The following is an 18,018-nucleotide window of genomic DNA, read 5'->3' on the forward strand; positions in this document are numbered from 1 at the left end:
AAATTATTTTATAATAATACTAGTAGGAAAAATAAAAAAATAAAATATATATATATTTATGGACAAGATAATATATTGTTATGATTGTGGTCTTGTAATTTTCTTATGAAGTATTAATTATCTAAATTATAATTAAAATCTTATTTTTATTCAATTAAATCTTAACCATTAGTTTTTACCTATGCCATGTGTCTCACGTCCAAACAAAAACTTGGGAAAAATGGAGGGAAGGGAAATGGAGAAGAGCCGAATCCTAATTTAAGTATTATATACTTAAGACCCCCCCCCCCCCCCCTCTCCCCCTCGCCCCCGGTTACATCACAAGGAGTTGACCTAAAGATATAGACATCTCCTATTACTCATTTATTTACTTTTTCAAGAATCGATTATATAAAAATATTCTGCTCAATATTAATAAAATTGATCTCTGCTGAATAAGTCAAAATTATAAATGATTAGCAAAGAATTATAGTGGAATACAAAACGTTTTTTTGCACAAATTAATGAACATGTTGGAAGAGTTTTTGAAATTCTAAAAATTCTTGGAGTTTTACAAGAAAAATAGAAAGAAAAGGAAGTAGAAATAATTATTCGGCACGTGAATCTATGATTTAATTCTCCGTAAGATAATTTATATACATATTTTCTAGCTCAAAGTCTCTTATTTTTTGGCACCTTTGTTGAACCTATGATCTCTCCGTTAATTCTCAATTTATACGTTCTTTTTTGTGATGCATAACGGTGAAACTAGTTATACTATATTATTATCAGGTTTATATAAGTTAATTTTGATCTCAAACAATGTTTAATTTTTCTGTACACTGACTATATAAAAGAATTATTACATCATTATAATTTTGTTCAGTAAATCATTGTAGAACAGATAAGAAATCATTAATTATACTGTTTAATAAGTCATTACTTATACTGTACAAGTTCATGATACTCAATTAGTTAATTAATAATATGATTATAAATTTATATAACTAGAATAGGTTTATATTAGGGTTAGTGGTTCTTGCCCGTCGTAATCAAAGCCACTAATGTCCACGTCCTTCAATTGGTCTGTAATACCGAAAATTACTGAAATAGCTGTAAAATTATTCTATCCATTTATTTTTACTCGTCATATTTATATTTATCACGTCTAAATTATAATTAACAAGATTATTTTACCACACTATCCTTTAACTTTTCTTGATATATTAATGTAACAAGTTAAAATGCAAATATATTTTTATAATACTAGACAAGTAGAAGAGAACGAAGATGAGTATCTTTTTGCTGCCCAATAGAGTACAATATTTATAAGTTTCACAATGAAAACGCTGGTTACTTAAATCGATTCAATATTAATAACTCAAATTCAAAACTTTTGATTAATGCTGAACAAATACTTATCAATTTACCGTAATTCTTTGTTATTTTAAATTTATATTATATTTCCTCATTTGGTATTAATATTTATAGATTTTTTGTTTTTATTGAAATTAGAAATCTTGCGAAAAAACTTCTTAATTATGGGACGGTCAGAAAAAGTAGAGCGTGTTTTCCGGTGCAAGGACGAATAAGCAAAAGCTGATTCTTCACCACGTGGAACAATTACACCCGTCCGATCACCATGCAACGGCTAAGATGAAACCCTTGTTGATGAGATTTTATTGCTTCCAACTGCAAGAGAACTGTAGAAAAGAAATGGAAACAACAACAACAAAAAAATGAAAAAAAAGAATTAGTGTGAGAAAGAGAGAGTGAATTAGTGTGTGTGAGAGAAACCAGTTTTTTTTTTTTAGTACTACTACAAATTTAAGAGAGAGACAAGAAAGATGGTACTGTTGTATAGTCTTAAATTGAGGAAGAGGTAGCAGCAGTGGCCATGGCGGCGTTGCAGAGTCTGCGACTTTAATGCACCATAAAAGTAGAGAAGTGCAACCATTTTTTTTCTCCTCTTTCGATTTCCTGAAAAACAAATAAAATTGTCCTGAAAGCTGCTAGAAGCACTTAATATAGCCCAAAAAGAAAAAAAAATTCCAATCAAATATAGCTGTTAGATGATCAATATCATAGCCATTTACTAGGCTTAAAGAGGTTTGTTTTTGTTTTTCTGGCTATGGATATAGAGTTAAAATTGACGACAAACACTTCAGCAGCAGAGATATGTCTGGATTTTTCACACTAGGTGGTGGCGGAGCTGGAGGAGGAAATAAGAACCAACAACAACAACAAGAGCAAGATCAATTAGCTACAAATAGCTTACTTCTTTTCAAAGACGACGAGATCTACAATAAGGGTTTCGAGTTATGGCAGCAGTACTATCAGTTGCATCAACAACGAGCTCAGCCTCATCCCCATCATCATCATCAACCACAAGATGTGGATTTCTCAGTTGGTGTGGGTCCCAGTTGTAACAGAAGAATCATCAGTACTGGAAGCAGTAGTAGTAGTGGTGGTAACAATAACATTGTCGGTGGCGGTACTGATGATCATAATCATAATCATAATCATCATCAAAATATTACTAACAATTATACTAATTCGTCTTCTTATAGATCATCATCAGGGTTTCGCGTTATGCGTCCCAGTAGTACTGGTAGTGCTGGTGGAGGAATTAACTGTCAAGATTGTGGAAATCAAGCTAAAAAAGACTGTTCACATTTGAGGTGCCGGACTTGCTGTAAGAGCAGAGGATTTCCATGTCATACACACGTTAAAAGTACCTGGGTTCCTGCTGCTAAAAGACGTGAACGGTTGCAACAACTTACTTCTCTTCAACAACAACAACAAAATCAACAGCAACAAACTCAACTTCTTAGCTTAAGAGCTGATCATCACTCTAATATTTCAAAAAGGCCAAGAGAAAACCCATCTTCCTCCTCTCTTGCTTGTACTCGTATACCCAACATCTCGCCAGGTAATCAGAGACGGATTCAGAATTTAATCATCACAAGTTCAAATGCGTCATGAAAATGAATTTGTGGGTTTTTCGGGGAGGTAGATCGTGTGTTTTAGAATTTTGATGCTAAATTACAAAATAAGAGGAAGAAAAATTATCGTATAGAACAAAAATCCGTGATAAATATGCTACATAACATTGTCTCGTGGGACTATATATACAACAAACATAATATTTACATATTTAAATTTCATATTTCTCAATTATTTTTTTGCTTTTTTCTACTGTATAGAAGTAAACTTGACGAAACAAAATTGTTCTGATTTTGTTGCTTTATTTCACTTTGTTACTCTGAAATATTCATGAAGTTCATTATTTGATTTTGGTACTAAAGTTCTTTTTTCTTTTTTTTGAATGCTAGGGTTAGAGTTAGGTGGTCATTTTCCATCGGAAGTGAGTTCTCAAGCTGTTTTTCGATGCGTAAAAGTGAGTGCAATCGACGATGCAGATGATCAATATGCTTATCATACGGCTGTGAATATTGGTGGACATTTATTCAAAGGAATTCTGTATGATCAAGGGCTAGAAGGTCGATATAGTGGTGGCGGTGGTGGTGGTGGAGAGAGTTCATCTGGTAGTGGCGCCGCTCAACAAGCACTGAATTTTATAACCGGCGCCACCACATCCACCACAGCAGTCGCCACCACTAGTCACCAACATCAGCCGGCTGTTACAATGTATGATCCTTCAGTGTATCCAACTCCCATTACTGCTTTCCTGGCTGGTACGCAATTCTTTCCACCTCCCCGGCCTTAATCAGAGGCGGATTCAGAATTTATGAAAATTCAGAACGTTTTGGTTTTGGGGAAGGATTAGAAGTATCAAATTATTGATTTTGCTTTAACTTCAATGACATCCATTTAGGTAATGGGAAGGAGAAATTAATGTTCCAGTATTTCTCCATGAATTTAGACATTGGTTTTCTTATATGATGTTAGTTTAATATTTTGAATTTCAAGTATGACTCTTATTTGGTTAGTATTAATATAATTGTCTTATCTATAAGCTCCATTATTTTATTGTGATTTTGCTAAAAGGAATTAGTAGGAGATCAATTTAATTTATGCATATTATTATATATCATGTCATGGGGTATATTGGTTCGAAAGGATTACATCCTTCAATATGAGATAGATAATGGCAAGATTTTGGTATAAATTTTATATCGAAATATTCATTTTGTTGCAATTTATGTGTTATAATTAGAATTTAAAGAGTCAATCAAGTTTTGGTTGATCAAAATTTCTGTATATTATGTCTTTTATGATGTTAATCATTGTGATTTATAATATTTTTTCACATGGTTTTCAAGTATATCTAGAAACATAGAACCTCTATGTCCAAATTTATGATCAAAATTTAGAAGTTTGAATCTCAAAGTTCAACATAGTGTCAATCTCTCTAATCTTTTCACGCTCTATTTTAGATGAATATAATTAATCAATAATCACACAAATATTTGTAACTCATTTTATACGAGTTCATACTTCATATTTTAAATGTATTTATTTCTTAAAGTTTGTGTCAAGACGAGTTATATTACATAAATTGGGACGAAGGAGATATATTTTTGTGGTTTATTTTGCATATCTTATATTTTTACTCTCTTTTTCTAGGTTTTTTCTACTCTAAGTATGGATTTCAATTATCTTTCTGGTCACATTTAAACTTAGTAGTACTACTTTTTTTCAAGCATATCCGATTGTTTACCGGATTATATGGGGAAGAAATAGATACGTTTCGTGTTTGGTTGGGTCCAAAGATTTTGTCTTTTTTTATATAATTTTAATTCTCTGAGATCTGCCTCTTATAACCATTCATTTACTTATTTTTATTTGTTTTTTTGGGGGTGTTGGATTAGAAATGCATGGGGGACAACCATTTTCTTCTAATAAGTCCGTTCTTCTGGGATGTTGTCTCCTATTTTTCCATATTTTTTTGAGTTTATGTATATCTGCACCGATAGTACAATGAATTCTTTCACTTCTTAGTATCCCGCTTCAGACTAATTATCATGTTTGACTTTTCATTAGTAAAGATTGAATTTATGTCAAAATTAAGTATTTTATGTACATATTTTTAGTAACTAATTTAATATTATTTGTTAGCTTCCATGCTCCAATACAACAAAGTTCAAAGTGGATATAGATATTGTGATAAAATACTTGTATGTGGTCAAAGGAAACCCAACATATGTGTTTAAAGGAATTTAGAATATATACAACATGTGTTCAAAGGAAATCCAACTACTTTGCCCATACTTGAATTTAATTCTTGAAAAAAAACTACACTAAGGGCCTGTCTAGATTAGCTTTTGGCTTATGACTTATAAGCCAAAAGCCATAAGTTAGGATTTCTAACTTATGACTTTTGACTTATTTTTGTGATTTTGGCTTTAAAATAAGTGCTTATAAGCATTTTTTAACTTTACCAAAACACTTCAAAACTGCTTAAAAATACCTAAAATAAGTCAATCCAAAACTGACACTAAATATTTTTTTATATCTTTAAAATAATTTAAAGAGGGGGGCTTGACTTTTTCTCTTAATACAACATAAGGATAAATAACTCATCCTTTACAATAGGAGGGCCAGGAGATCAATATCTACGAGATAAGCCCCACACATCTAATAACAAGTAAATTAACTAACAAAAAAATTCGATTTATCGTATCTGAGTCTAATGGATGACAATATAAGAGTCCTTTGCACCATAAGGCAAATACTGAAAAGAGCTGAAAACTTGACAATTTTAAGGGCATCTCCAACCTGTCCACTATTTTAGTCTTCAAATATAGAGTTTTTTTTTTTTTTTCCATACAATCAACACCAATATAATTTTCTATTTTACTCTTTAAAAAATAATTTCTTCTCTCTCCTCAATATTATATTATTATTTCTATTTCATTGGCATTTCCTTATTTCATAATATAAATCCTTTCTCCGTCTTTTCTTCTTTTTTTTTTTGTCAAATAATCACTTTATATAATTTTTACGTAATATAAAATTTTATTTTATTCTAAATTTCTAAATAACATAAATTGCAAGTTATTATATAATTTACAAATTAATGGACAATTCAAATAAAAATGAAATCATCAATGAAATACAATTACATAAATCAACGAGCACAACCGCAATCACAACCACAATAATTCTTTGGATCATACACTAAGTTTTTTCCGAATATTGTTAAATCTGGAAATGACCTACCGGATTACTGAATTATTGTTGCGATAAAATTATTATGTATTGTTGTCTTATATTTAAATTATTATGTTATGTATTATATTTTTAAATTAAAATTTTCATCTTATCATTTTAATTTTGTGCATTCTGAATAGTGAAAATTAATAATAATATCAAATTATATTAAAGTGATGAAAATTTTAAAAAATTGAAATATTATTAATTCTGGATGAAAGTAGTGTATATCAAATAATATATATTTTAAATGTCATATTATATTTAAAAAGAATTACGAATGTTAGATATTTAATTAATGACCTTATATTAAAAATAATGTGTTAATTACAAAATAATAGAAATATAATAAAATAATGAAAAAGTGAAATAAAGAGTGTGAATAGTAGTTCTCCAAATTTGGAGAACTACTATTCACCTCTCTATAAATGAAGAATAGAGAGTTAATTAAAGAGTGGTTGGAGAGCCCATTTTCTATTTTACTTTCCAAATTTAGAAAATGAAGAGTAAAACAAAGGTGGGTTGGAGATGATCTAAGTGTAAACTCACTTGTACATATTATATGAACTTGAGGTCACTAATATATTATGAACTTTAAATTTTGAATATGCCCCTGACTTCGAGTATACTTTAAGATAGCCAAATAAAACAAACCTTGTTATTTTTTCTTCTTCTTCAAATTAGACTAGACATAGAAGTGTGAATAATAAATTAAAGATAAAGAGATTAAAAGTAAATGGTGGTATAATATGTTTAAGTACATTTTTGTGGCAGAATAAGAGAAGAGCTTTTAACTATATATATATATAGGCTACCCTTTGCTGAAAATGCGGAGAAGCTTTCCTTTGATTCGAAAATTCTGAAACTAAGTACTCTCTTCTTTATTAGGGCAAACAACTTATAGTACAATATGCACATTAACTACTTTTTTTTTCTTCCCAAGGCTTTACTGGCATTGGGTTCTTAGATGCTTGGTTTCTTTATTAGTTCGTTTCGTAGAGTATATAAGAATAGTATTGAATATAATGTATTAGTAATATTGACGTTAGGAATGTTAAGATAGTGTCTTCTATATCTATTGTTTGGTGTATTAAGGTAGTTGTGTCGTTAATCATGTTTATTGGTGTATTAATAACTCTTGCATGAGTTTATTCATGCTAATAACATGTTTGTTATGTATTAGTTGTACAAACCTGATAATACTAAATAGGTTGTATAACTAATAAATGTATATTATTTATACATAGATTGAAAACTTTATAAAATAAAGGATTAACTAATATCATGACATGTATATATGTTAGTATTATTTTCTTCTAGCACACTAACGTATATACAACTCGTATGAGTGTAGTTGAACTGGTCATAGCGAGTTATTACTTGTTATAATACTTTTAATTCTAATCGCATAAAAAGAAATCATAGAAAATCGATTTGATTGTGGAAATATATTTTTACCTCGTTATTGTGTAAAAAAACTTAATAGTAGCAGCATAGCAATAATATTAGGTACGGGTTAAAACGAGCTATGAGTTTGCTCAGACATTGAATTCTGTATTTTTTAAAAAAAATCCTTTAATATGAACTTAGTAACTAAAACGAGCTATGAGTCTATTCATAAGTTCATAGATTTAAATGAAAAAAAAAGTTCATAATTAAATTTCAAATCCTGGCTTTTATTATATTTTTTCTTTTTTAAAAAATATATGCTAGCTAGGTGGTGGAAGTTTGGAAGTATCCATTGTATTGATCATATCAATGAACATTGTTGTGATTATCCATTAAGTACTTATATGTCCCAATCAAGTTTATTGTGGCCAATATTTAGCTTTTATAGTACAGTAAAGTTTCTGTAATATGTCAAAGATAGTGTAATTCAGAGAAGTGGCAGATTTATTGTGAGGAATAATAAATGACTTTGCACATTTTAGAAACTATTGTTGCCTAGACATGCCAATTTTCTTTTTACTGCACCTGCCTCCTTTTAATAAGGTCCCCAAACAACAACTACTACTTTTTTTTTTTACTTTTTTTTATGGGGATTTATACACACATTATCCAGGGTGTATATCAATTTTTTGCACTATGTATAGAGTTGCGTCTTTTTGTGACCTAGCTAATCTAAATATATTAGTGTCTGATAATTTCGTAGCTAAACAATAGAAATTTCGTGTTAATCTCATTTAGTGATGGATTAACTGGATGAGGGGAAGTGCTTGCCTATTTCATTACAACATTCTCTTCTTGATAATCGGATAAGAATGGATTATATTTATAAGAAAATTTAAGTAACGAGGGTTTAGGAAGTATTTTAGCGATAAATTAAAATTGTGAACGCAATAAGTCAATAACTGATTCAACACAGAAATAAAACTTTGCTACTGCTTCATTTAGCTTGAGGTAATGATCTTGAACTTCTTTCATTTTGCTTATACTTCTTCCATCCATTTTTACTTGTTCAGTATTAACTCGACATATTCCTTAAGGAGCAACAAATATACAATTTTACTATACCGTTCTTTGAATATAATAAATTCAATATTTTAAAAAATATCTGCAGTTAATAAATTTCTTTTGTCTTGGTACAATAGAAATACTACACGAATAAATTCAAGGTATATTTACATTGTCTTACCAACATAAGTTGTAGTGGCCAATAGGATGGTTGAGATACTTTCATCCTTCCCTGAAAATAAAAATAAAAAATTTACTCCAAATTTAATCGAGCATCAATACAAATATTGAGAATATTACTCTGATTCCTTTTTTACCCTCTGGATTATCACAGCTCGTGATCTGGCAGTGTGAAAAAAATGAGTAAAGATGGTATGAATGATAAGGGTTGTTTTGGGGATTGGAGAAGTATTGTCCTATCGCTATCGTTTGTTTCTCCTTAAGTCAAAATGCAACTACTTGCTTGCCTACCTGAAACTCAAGGCACTCCACATTAATATTATATCATTTTTCACTACCATACCTTTGATTTTCACCTTTTATCATCGATAGCAAATATCAGGTAACTTTTTAGTTTAAAAAAATTACATTAATAAATTAGTAAAATGCGAATTATGCCATTTTGACATATTAGAACACTTGTTATTAACTCTTGATTGAATCAATAACCTGCTCATATATAGTACATATTTATTAACTCATGAAATTATCTTGACTCATCTGAATTCAGCTCAACCGATTAATTTAACACCTCTATATGGTAGTATTTTGCATCATTATCTATTGTTTTTTTTCTCTCCAAAAAAGCTCGGGGCATCTACCACTTATTTATTACTCCTATTGCTTTCTTCTTCTTTTTTATAAAAAAAAAAAGACTTATTGTGAGCTTATACTACTCTCTATCCAACACTTTACATGATATCATTATTACTCGAGTTAAATAAGTTTTTACATAATTGTAATATATGACATTTTGAATTATTAAATATTTTGATTAAATGGTTCCAATTCTTGTACAATTAATTATGTCATATAAAATGGAACCGATCGCGGAACTAACTATACAAGAAGGGTTGCGAATTTCTACATCTCCCCAAAATTCTCCCAATTGTGAGTGGAGGATTGATAGAAATTTAAGATTGGAAAACAACACAAAACTAATTATGTCAAAATCACTTAGTTAGTAATAGTATGTACTTGATTATTTTTTTAAAAAATTTAGTTAGGTAAAAGAAGAGAAATTAGTAGGGAAAAAAATGAAAAACAGTGATGGCAATTAAGAGAAAAAATCCAAAAATAATGATACAATACACACTAGGATATGAACAAATAGGTTAATAGGGTGTGGAGAATTTAGGAAATAGTAGGTTGAGGCCTCCACCAAAAAATCAATCAAACAAGCCAGCGTGCCTCTTCATTCTGTAATGTTTTTGGTATTTGAGCTTTTAAAAAATAAATAAAATAAAATAATTTATTTTATAAAATGTGGTCCAAAATTTTACCTTTTAGTCTTCATAAATGTCAGTAGTACTCTACATTCCAACATAAAATACATTTTACTATTCAAATTTAGTGACTGCAATAATAATTAATATGTCTTTTGGGCCCCTAATAATAATATAATGTCTTCAAATAACAACAATTGTAGTACTACATTCTTCTATCCCATCTGTACGTCTATCTGCAAGATTGGGACCTAATGCCATGAGGATTCTGTTGTGACCTTATGAAAGGGTAATTGAATTGGTGTATTTGGCTATCAATCCAAATGATCACACTACATTAGGACCCTACTCCGCTATGCTAGAAGACTGAGTAGCTTCAGTTTATTACCAACCTCGGGTTCAACAACTTATCAAGTTGCAAATGTTATGAAGTCATTAAGGCTATATATGACTTAACAAATTGTAATTGTAATGCAGTTATTAAAACATGTTAAAGTTAGGTCATGATCAGTGCAAAAATATATTGAAAGGGATGGTGAAATTTTGAGAAATTTGTTTTGAGGAGTATTCTAGTTTGGCAAAATCTAACAAGTCTAATGTTCATTTTGATAAAGAAATAGATATTGGACTAATTAACTCAATTACAAAAGCAACTTCGACATGTGAAAATTATTTAAGATCATATAAAAAAATTTGAGGCCCAACTGGTGTGGAACTCAATAACCTCGGAATACTTAGGATTAGAATTTAGACATATCGAACATGGAAATATCATGGGAGCACACAGTCGGTTAAAGTAAACCATGAATGAGCCCAAAAGTTGGTGATTTTGAAGAACATATAGAGAGAATGATTCAAGTCCAACCGATGTGTAATTCAACACGTTATAATAATTAGTATTTGAGGTTGCTATTCTAGAATTCCGATCATGTAAAGTTCAAATTTGAGTCTAACACATCTCTAACAAATATTCTTTTCCAACTTCAATCAACTTCAAATATTATTTTTAATTTTCATCTTTCAACCAATATTCTTGACATTATTATTTTGTCTAAAGAAGACACAAGCTTAACCCAATTTGACTAAATTTTCTTTCATAGGGACCTTATATTATGTAAATAATTCCAAGAAAATGAGAATGTATTTCCACGTTATTCAACAGCATTATGAATCCATAAAAATAATGTGGTAGACATGGGTTCCGTCTTTTGGGGTGAATGCAAATAAATCCAAATTATTTACTTATTTATAATAAAATAAATAAATAATAGAGGATATGATATGATGGACCAATAAATAATCGAAAATGGGACCGCTACACTTGGCCCACTTATTTCTAAATAGTCTTCTCATACGTATGGGCTTTACCGCATGCCTAATTTTCATGGAGTCCAGCAATTTGACCCGTATCTGTCATTTCACACCAATAGTTTCTCGAAACAATTCAATAGTCAAGAGATCACAATTAATCGTAGTATTTAAATCGTAAATAGGCTTACGAATTTCTCCATATAGAAAGTAAATATGCAGCAACTGTGACTTGCGTTGGAAATTTTCACAAAGCGGATAAACTCCCTTTATTCACAACCTAGATATCTTTTAAGAATACAGAGCGTTTCACTAACCCTAGCTGTCATCTAATTGGATATTTTTTTGTTTACACCTATAATGATGTATTTGTGTATAAGGCGTTAGGTATAAGAAAGAGGACAAACTAACAGACTGTTTTCAACTTCCTGACTACAAATAATGGTGGAACGACTTAATTAGTTATGATATAACTCAATATATTAAACATACATCATGTCCTATCAAATTATTGCTCGATATTAATACTGGTTTACAATATTATAAATTTACGTCATGCTTTGGAGAAACAGGATCTCCTTTTAATGTGTGTTGCACTCTTCCTTTGTTGAATGTAATTGTCTTATCTATCTTATCACTTCTTCAATAAGAATGACTTGTCATTCTCTGTTGCCCATCGTATTCTTGTCCGTTCAACAGTTTAACGGCCCATTTTGTAACTGTGCCAACACCATCATTTTAGAATTGACCATCGATAAAAAATGAGAAAGTTACGCGTATAAGCAAATATATAATAGTTAATTACTTAATACAGCTATAGTTTGCCTTAATTATAATTCGCGGTCTACTTTTAGCTATAATTACGCAGCTCAGCTTTTTAGTATAATTCGCACATTTGTATAATTCGGAATTTGTATAGTATAATTTGTATAATTTAGAATTTGTATAACTGTTTACACTTCTGATGTTTGTAATTGTATAAATTCATTATTTTGAGTTTATACAAAAATAACTAAATTATACAAATGTACCCGTGAATTATACAAACCTGTGAATTTATACAAATCCGTGAATTATACAAACTAGATAGCTTAAATTGTAGCTACAGCCCATAAATATGCAAACTAAAGCTATGGAGCATAATTAAATTTCTTATAGTGGCTATTTGTGAAAGTTCCTCATAAAAAATCAATCTACGTCTAGATCAATTTAGATAGTTTCTGTTTCAATTTATTCGTTTTACTTTTCTATTTAAATCCTTTTAAAAAGAATCTTTATTTATTTTAACTCACCACTTGATATGTTTAACATCATTTTAGAATCGACCATCTCTTAATCAATAAGAAATCAATCTACTTATTATGTTTTTAGAGATATAATTTTCTAAAATAGTTTGCGAGTTCCATTTTAATTTATGTGTTTTGCTTTGTTTTATTGTATGCTTTCACTTTCTATATTTAGTATATCCTTCATTTAAATTTGATTGTTTGATTTTTTATTTGATTTGACATGAAGTGTAAGAAAAGTAAAGATTTTTTTTTTAATTTTATAGTTTTAAGTTAAAGATATGTTGTACTGAAATGTCTTTAATTTTGTGTTGTTAAAACATATTATGTGAAAAATCGAAATTATGAGTCGCAAAATAAGACAAACAAATTGAAATGAAAGTTCAACATTTTCATTTTACCCTTAACAACACTATCTTATATGATATGATATATTTAAGATTACAAGATTTATTAATGTCAGCTTTGATTTAAGAACGCAAAATTCAAAAATCTCACTTTCTAAAACTCTTGCCTAGTCTAATTAAAACACACAAAATGACACGGCCCACAATATGTACAAGCCCATGAACGAAAAGGCCGCACTAGCCCATTTTGTACCTGTAGCCCAATTAAAACCCAACATAGAAAACAGACTGACCAATTGGAACATCCTTTTATACTGTGCACTACCTTGCAATTATAGTCGTCATATTTTTTTCTTCAGTTGTTTTTCCTTTCCATTACTACTTTGATTTACTTCACTTGAACGAAGGGATTTTCAAAAATAATCTTTTTATCTCCAAGACTACCTAAGGTCTACGTACACTTACCTTTCTCAGACTCTACTTTGTGAGATTTTACTGAATATATTGTTGTTGTAAAGTATGTTTCATAGACTTGTTAATTTTCTTTTGGAGAGATGCAGTGTTCTGCCATAAGCCCACAGAAACAGAATCGCATAAATATAAATTCTCTTGGGCCTAATTTACTTCATATTTCTCTGTGGAAGCGATGGAATTGGATCCTTTGTACTTGTGCCTATATTTTGTGTTGGTCTTTAATTTATGAAGCTCAATGCTCTAACTATTTTGTGGGCATACATTAATATTCTACGAGTTATCAGTTTTGAAAGAACGTATGGCCCCAGTAGGCATAAGTTCATTTGAAAGACAACCCATTAGGAACATTCATGAAACAGAAAACAGCTCAACTCTAGATGAACCAAGTTAACAAGTTCACATTGCAGCATGTTTTGTGAGTCAAGAACGCTGAATCAGTGTACTATTGTTCTATAGGAGACGGAATATTGAAAAGCTCATAAGAGGGTAAGAGACATTTCGAGCATTCAATATATTGCAAATAACTTAAAAATTCAAACTCCAATTATTTGCAGTATAAACTACAGATACAAATCCCAGTACATGGTTTGAGGCACGATAATAAGGTGCTAATGAAATCTAAGACATGAGTTCACAATACATTACTGACCGATATATTTACAAAGATTAGGGTAATGGCAGTAAAATCCTTGATCACAGACAACATTCTTGGGATAAATTGATCTTAAAGATTAGGATTAGTAGTATGTGTGGCAGTCACGGTAGAGACCATGGCATCAACTCCACAGATATTGTGACCCCTGCAGATCTTGTAATATCCGTGTTCTCCCCAAGTCTTTCCCCAAGAGTTCTTGATGATCCAGTAAGGCTTATTCTTGAGACGGATAGGTGCAAAACCTTCAGAACCATAACCAACTAGGAGGACACCATGATCCTGATGCTTGAGGCAAATTAATGGGCATGAAACTCCTCTAACGTATGTCTGCATCCAAGCAGCATTGATCCCCACTGCAATTTACACCCAAAAAGAAAATCAATAAGTTTTCTGGTTTGCTCTCATTCACAAACTAGCAAACAACTTCAACTTAAGCCTTTAGTTTATTATAGCTACATTACCTGCAAGAGGACCATGTTTAAGCAGGTTGGCAGCAATTTGGTCTTCATCAAGACCAACAACACTGAAGTTGGATACAGAGGCAGCAATTTTGCTCTTGTCAAAGTGGCATTTGCCATCCTTGCCAGTGTAAGGATAGTCTTTCTCCAGTTGGAGACCTCCAGATTTCAGGGTATACTCAAAGGCACTAGTCATAAGACCACCGTTGCAACCTGCATCACATTCATTTTTTTTCCACCGGGTCACACTGCAAAAGGGAATTTTTCATTACTTACTTAATATTAACACTTAACAGGGTAAAACAAATATGTATGTATTTAGCAGAAGAAAAGACAATAATCAGATACACACGGCTAGCCTCAACTTGAGGTTCATTTGTATTTCTATGTTGCATCAAAGAAATAAAAACCATTTTAAATTCTTGAACCGCCAGATGATTCATTTCAAATAAAGATCATAGAACAATCTTATTTCCTTTTGCCTTTACACAACTGGTCATAACCCCAGTAGTACAGACACGCTAAAAGTTCTAATCTTTAATCCTTTCCCAAATAGTTTACTCTTCAACATAGATATAACTAGCTTTGGCAAGAAAACTCAATGATACAGAGTTTGGCACAACGTTTTACCCATTATATATGATATGTTTGAAAAACTAACCCAACTAATTCGAGATCGAGTCTGTTTAAAGAACATAAGTAACCATTGTTATTTACTGGCAGATATGAGAAGCAAGAAAATAGAACAATCCTATATGCTTTTGCCTTGCACTCTCCCCAGCCCCAATAGTATAACTACCTAAAACAACTGTAAAGTTCAATCCTTTCCAACAGATAGCTAATCCGTATACCCTTTCAAACAGATTAGCTAATTCGATAAGAAATTTAAATGAATTATGCAGAGCTAAGCATATGATCAGAGCAAAATGACTAATATGTAAAGCAACACCAGCATAACATCACTAATTGCACATACACATAAATATAGAAACAAAATGATATTGAACTGATCAAATTTTGAAAAGTCAACGGCAAGAACAATACTAACCTCATGGTCACAGTCCACAAGCTGCTGTTCACTAAGGCTCACCAGCTCTCCAGTCGCCAAAAAGTGAGCTCCTTCCACTGCTCCAGTCGTACTGAATGACCAGCATGATCCACATGAGCCCTATAATAGTCAAAACCATCCATGATAAATACAAAATAAAAAAAATAACGGAAAACAATCAATTAATCACATAAACAAGCATATCTATGTTAAAAATACCTGATTTTTAACATCGGTGACGGCTCCTTTCTCACGCCAGTCAAAATCAGCTGGAAGATCTTTAGTCGGGAGGATCGGAGCTTTCTCAGCGTTAAGATTAGGTCGGGGCTTGTTAAGTCCAAGGTAAGTCCGGCGAAACTCCGACGGAGTCAGATCGGAGAACTGCGTAATACCGTGCTCAGCGGAAGGGTCAAGGAGCTGGTGACGCTTGGCACGGCGAAGATTAGCCTTGAATACCTTCAATCTATGGTCATGTTCTTCTTGAGAAGCATAGATCTTTCCAAACTTAGCCTTAAAAAGTGAAAAGTGATGTTCGGCGTTTAACATATGGTTGTCATCGTTTTCCGATACGACTTGCCGGATCAACGGATCGTCGTCGGAGAAAGCAATCGCCGACGAGAATAGTGCGAAAGCGAGAAGAGATAGGAGGAAAAGACGATCCATTGGAAGAGTGAAGAAGAAAAAGAAGAGATATTTTCTCATTCGTCTTCAGCTACTCGAGTTTATATTGGCTCCCAGAACATGGTAGGTATGGGCATTAGCCGTTGTGATTGTGACACGTGTACTTTTCACCTCATGATACGTGTGCTCACTGGTCGCTGGTACTCCCTTATCTTCTTCTCGTATTTATTTTGAAATCCGATTAAATTAAAATCTACACCAAAAGACCTGCACTTGGATGGTTGTTATCAGTAGTGATGTGTTTTATTGTTAGTTTTAAGTATTAAGTTTGTTTTAATTGTTACTTAAATCTTTTTATATGTTGTAGTATTGTTTAATTTCATCATTTAATATTTTCTTTTCATATTATCTTTACTTATTTTACTTTTTATAGTAATTCTCTCAGATATTTTATTCTTTTGATAAACTTACCATTCAAATATTATAATCATTAAAATTATACTATACAAAATTCATAATACATACCAACCGTTCAAACAGAGCGTAACACAGACAATTTGATTAAGACTCAAAATTTAAGACGTCTAATATGAGTTTTTGTTTTTTTACTATTTTATTTGTTCTACAAGTGGATGAGAGGACAATTTTGCAGATAACAACAAAAGAGAGGTTGCTTCCGTTGGTCACTAATAAGTTAAAGGGTGTCTTTGAAATAATATCCTTCTCTATCCTTTCATGGGGTCCATTTCTGGGACCCGCATTTGATTTTTATTGCCTAATCTTGAAAATTGATGAATGTATAAATGATAAAATAAAATAAAAATTCCTAATCTTTTCCTTCTGGTTTAGGTAGGAGAAATTGTCAATACAAAAATCGATTTTTGCGGGTCAACAAATATAAAATAGGATCTCTAACTAATAGTAACCAATTAATTATCACCATTTATTTCCTTTCTAAAAATTTAAAACATAAATTCAAATATTGATAAAATACCAAGCCTACTCTAGGATTGAGTGATTCAGTTCAAAATAATATCAAATATGACGTTTATTTGATGAATTTAATTAAGAAATAAATTTCGTTTTTATCATAATGGTAAGCACTCAATCTAATTACAAGTGATATCAAAACCAAAGTGATCATAAATTTAATTTTCAAGAGCAACATGTTGCATGAAGCATGTGTTGAGAGGGAGATTATTGAATAATGTCAATTTCCTATTATATGTGAAATTAAATGGAAAAATTATAAGCAAATTGTTGTGAAACCAATAATCAGGCCCATCTCAAATTTGAGAGACCCCCATTTTTTAGTATAACTCTTATTATAATAGTATAACCCCTTTTTAACAAAAACAAAATAAAAATGTATCGTGTCTTTCATTTTATGTCTTTTTTTAGTTTGTTTCGAAACATTAAAGAATGTTTTTTTCTTTTTTGTCAATCTCTAAATTTAACTTCCGTATGACATGTTTAAAATCACAAGATTAAAAAATATTTTGATATATATATATATCTTTAATTTAACACCATAGAAAAAATAAAAAAAATTCAACAAAAAAAAAGAAATAACTTTGCATCTTAAAAATAAAAAAATAAATTAATTAACTGTTAGGCCTCAAATTTATTTTTGGATTTAAACCACTAATTAACTTGAGCCGACACTGTCAATAATGCTATATGAACACAAATGTTAAGCCTTTTGTATAACCATATCCATCTGAGATAAGTATTATAGAAATGTATATATTTATAATATTATATGA

General features: G+C 30.8%; 3 protein-coding genes across 4 annotated transcripts in view; 1 reads left to right on the top strand and 2 right to left on the bottom strand.

Annotated features, from left to right (window-relative positions):
• LOC125827712 (floral homeotic protein PMADS 1) overlaps window positions 1–18,018 on the bottom strand; it is a 305,579-nt gene that overhangs the window by 30,725 nt on the left and 256,836 nt on the right. The gene's annotated exons all lie outside the window — the stretch shown is intronic.
• Window positions 2,154–3,735, top strand: LOC125827687 (protein EXPRESSION OF TERPENOIDS 1-like). The gene is made up of 2 exons (XM_049507006.1): window positions 2,154–2,911; window positions 3,315–3,735. Exons 1-2 carry the CDS (start codon window positions 2,158–2,160, stop codon window positions 3,707–3,709), a joined length of 1,149 nt encoding a protein of 382 aa, XP_049362963.1. The 5' UTR covers window positions 2,154–2,157; the 3' UTR covers window positions 3,710–3,735.
• On the bottom strand, window positions 13,983–16,332 carry LOC125827692 (cysteine proteinase 15A-like). Its single transcript, XM_049507010.1, is given in 5 exon segments — window positions 13,983–14,478; window positions 14,587–14,815; window positions 14,817–14,831; window positions 15,632–15,751; window positions 15,851–16,332. Coding segments are annotated over 5 exon segments (1,092 nt in total). The 5' UTR covers window positions 16,295–16,332; the 3' UTR covers window positions 13,983–14,194.

The sequence above is a fragment of the Solanum verrucosum genome, unplaced genomic scaffold (genome assembly GCF_900185275.1).
Source record: "Solanum verrucosum unplaced genomic scaffold, falcon-dt-bn FXZP01000064.1, whole genome shotgun sequence".
In the NCBI taxonomy this organism is placed as follows: domain Eukaryota; kingdom Viridiplantae; phylum Streptophyta; class Magnoliopsida; order Solanales; family Solanaceae; genus Solanum; species Solanum verrucosum.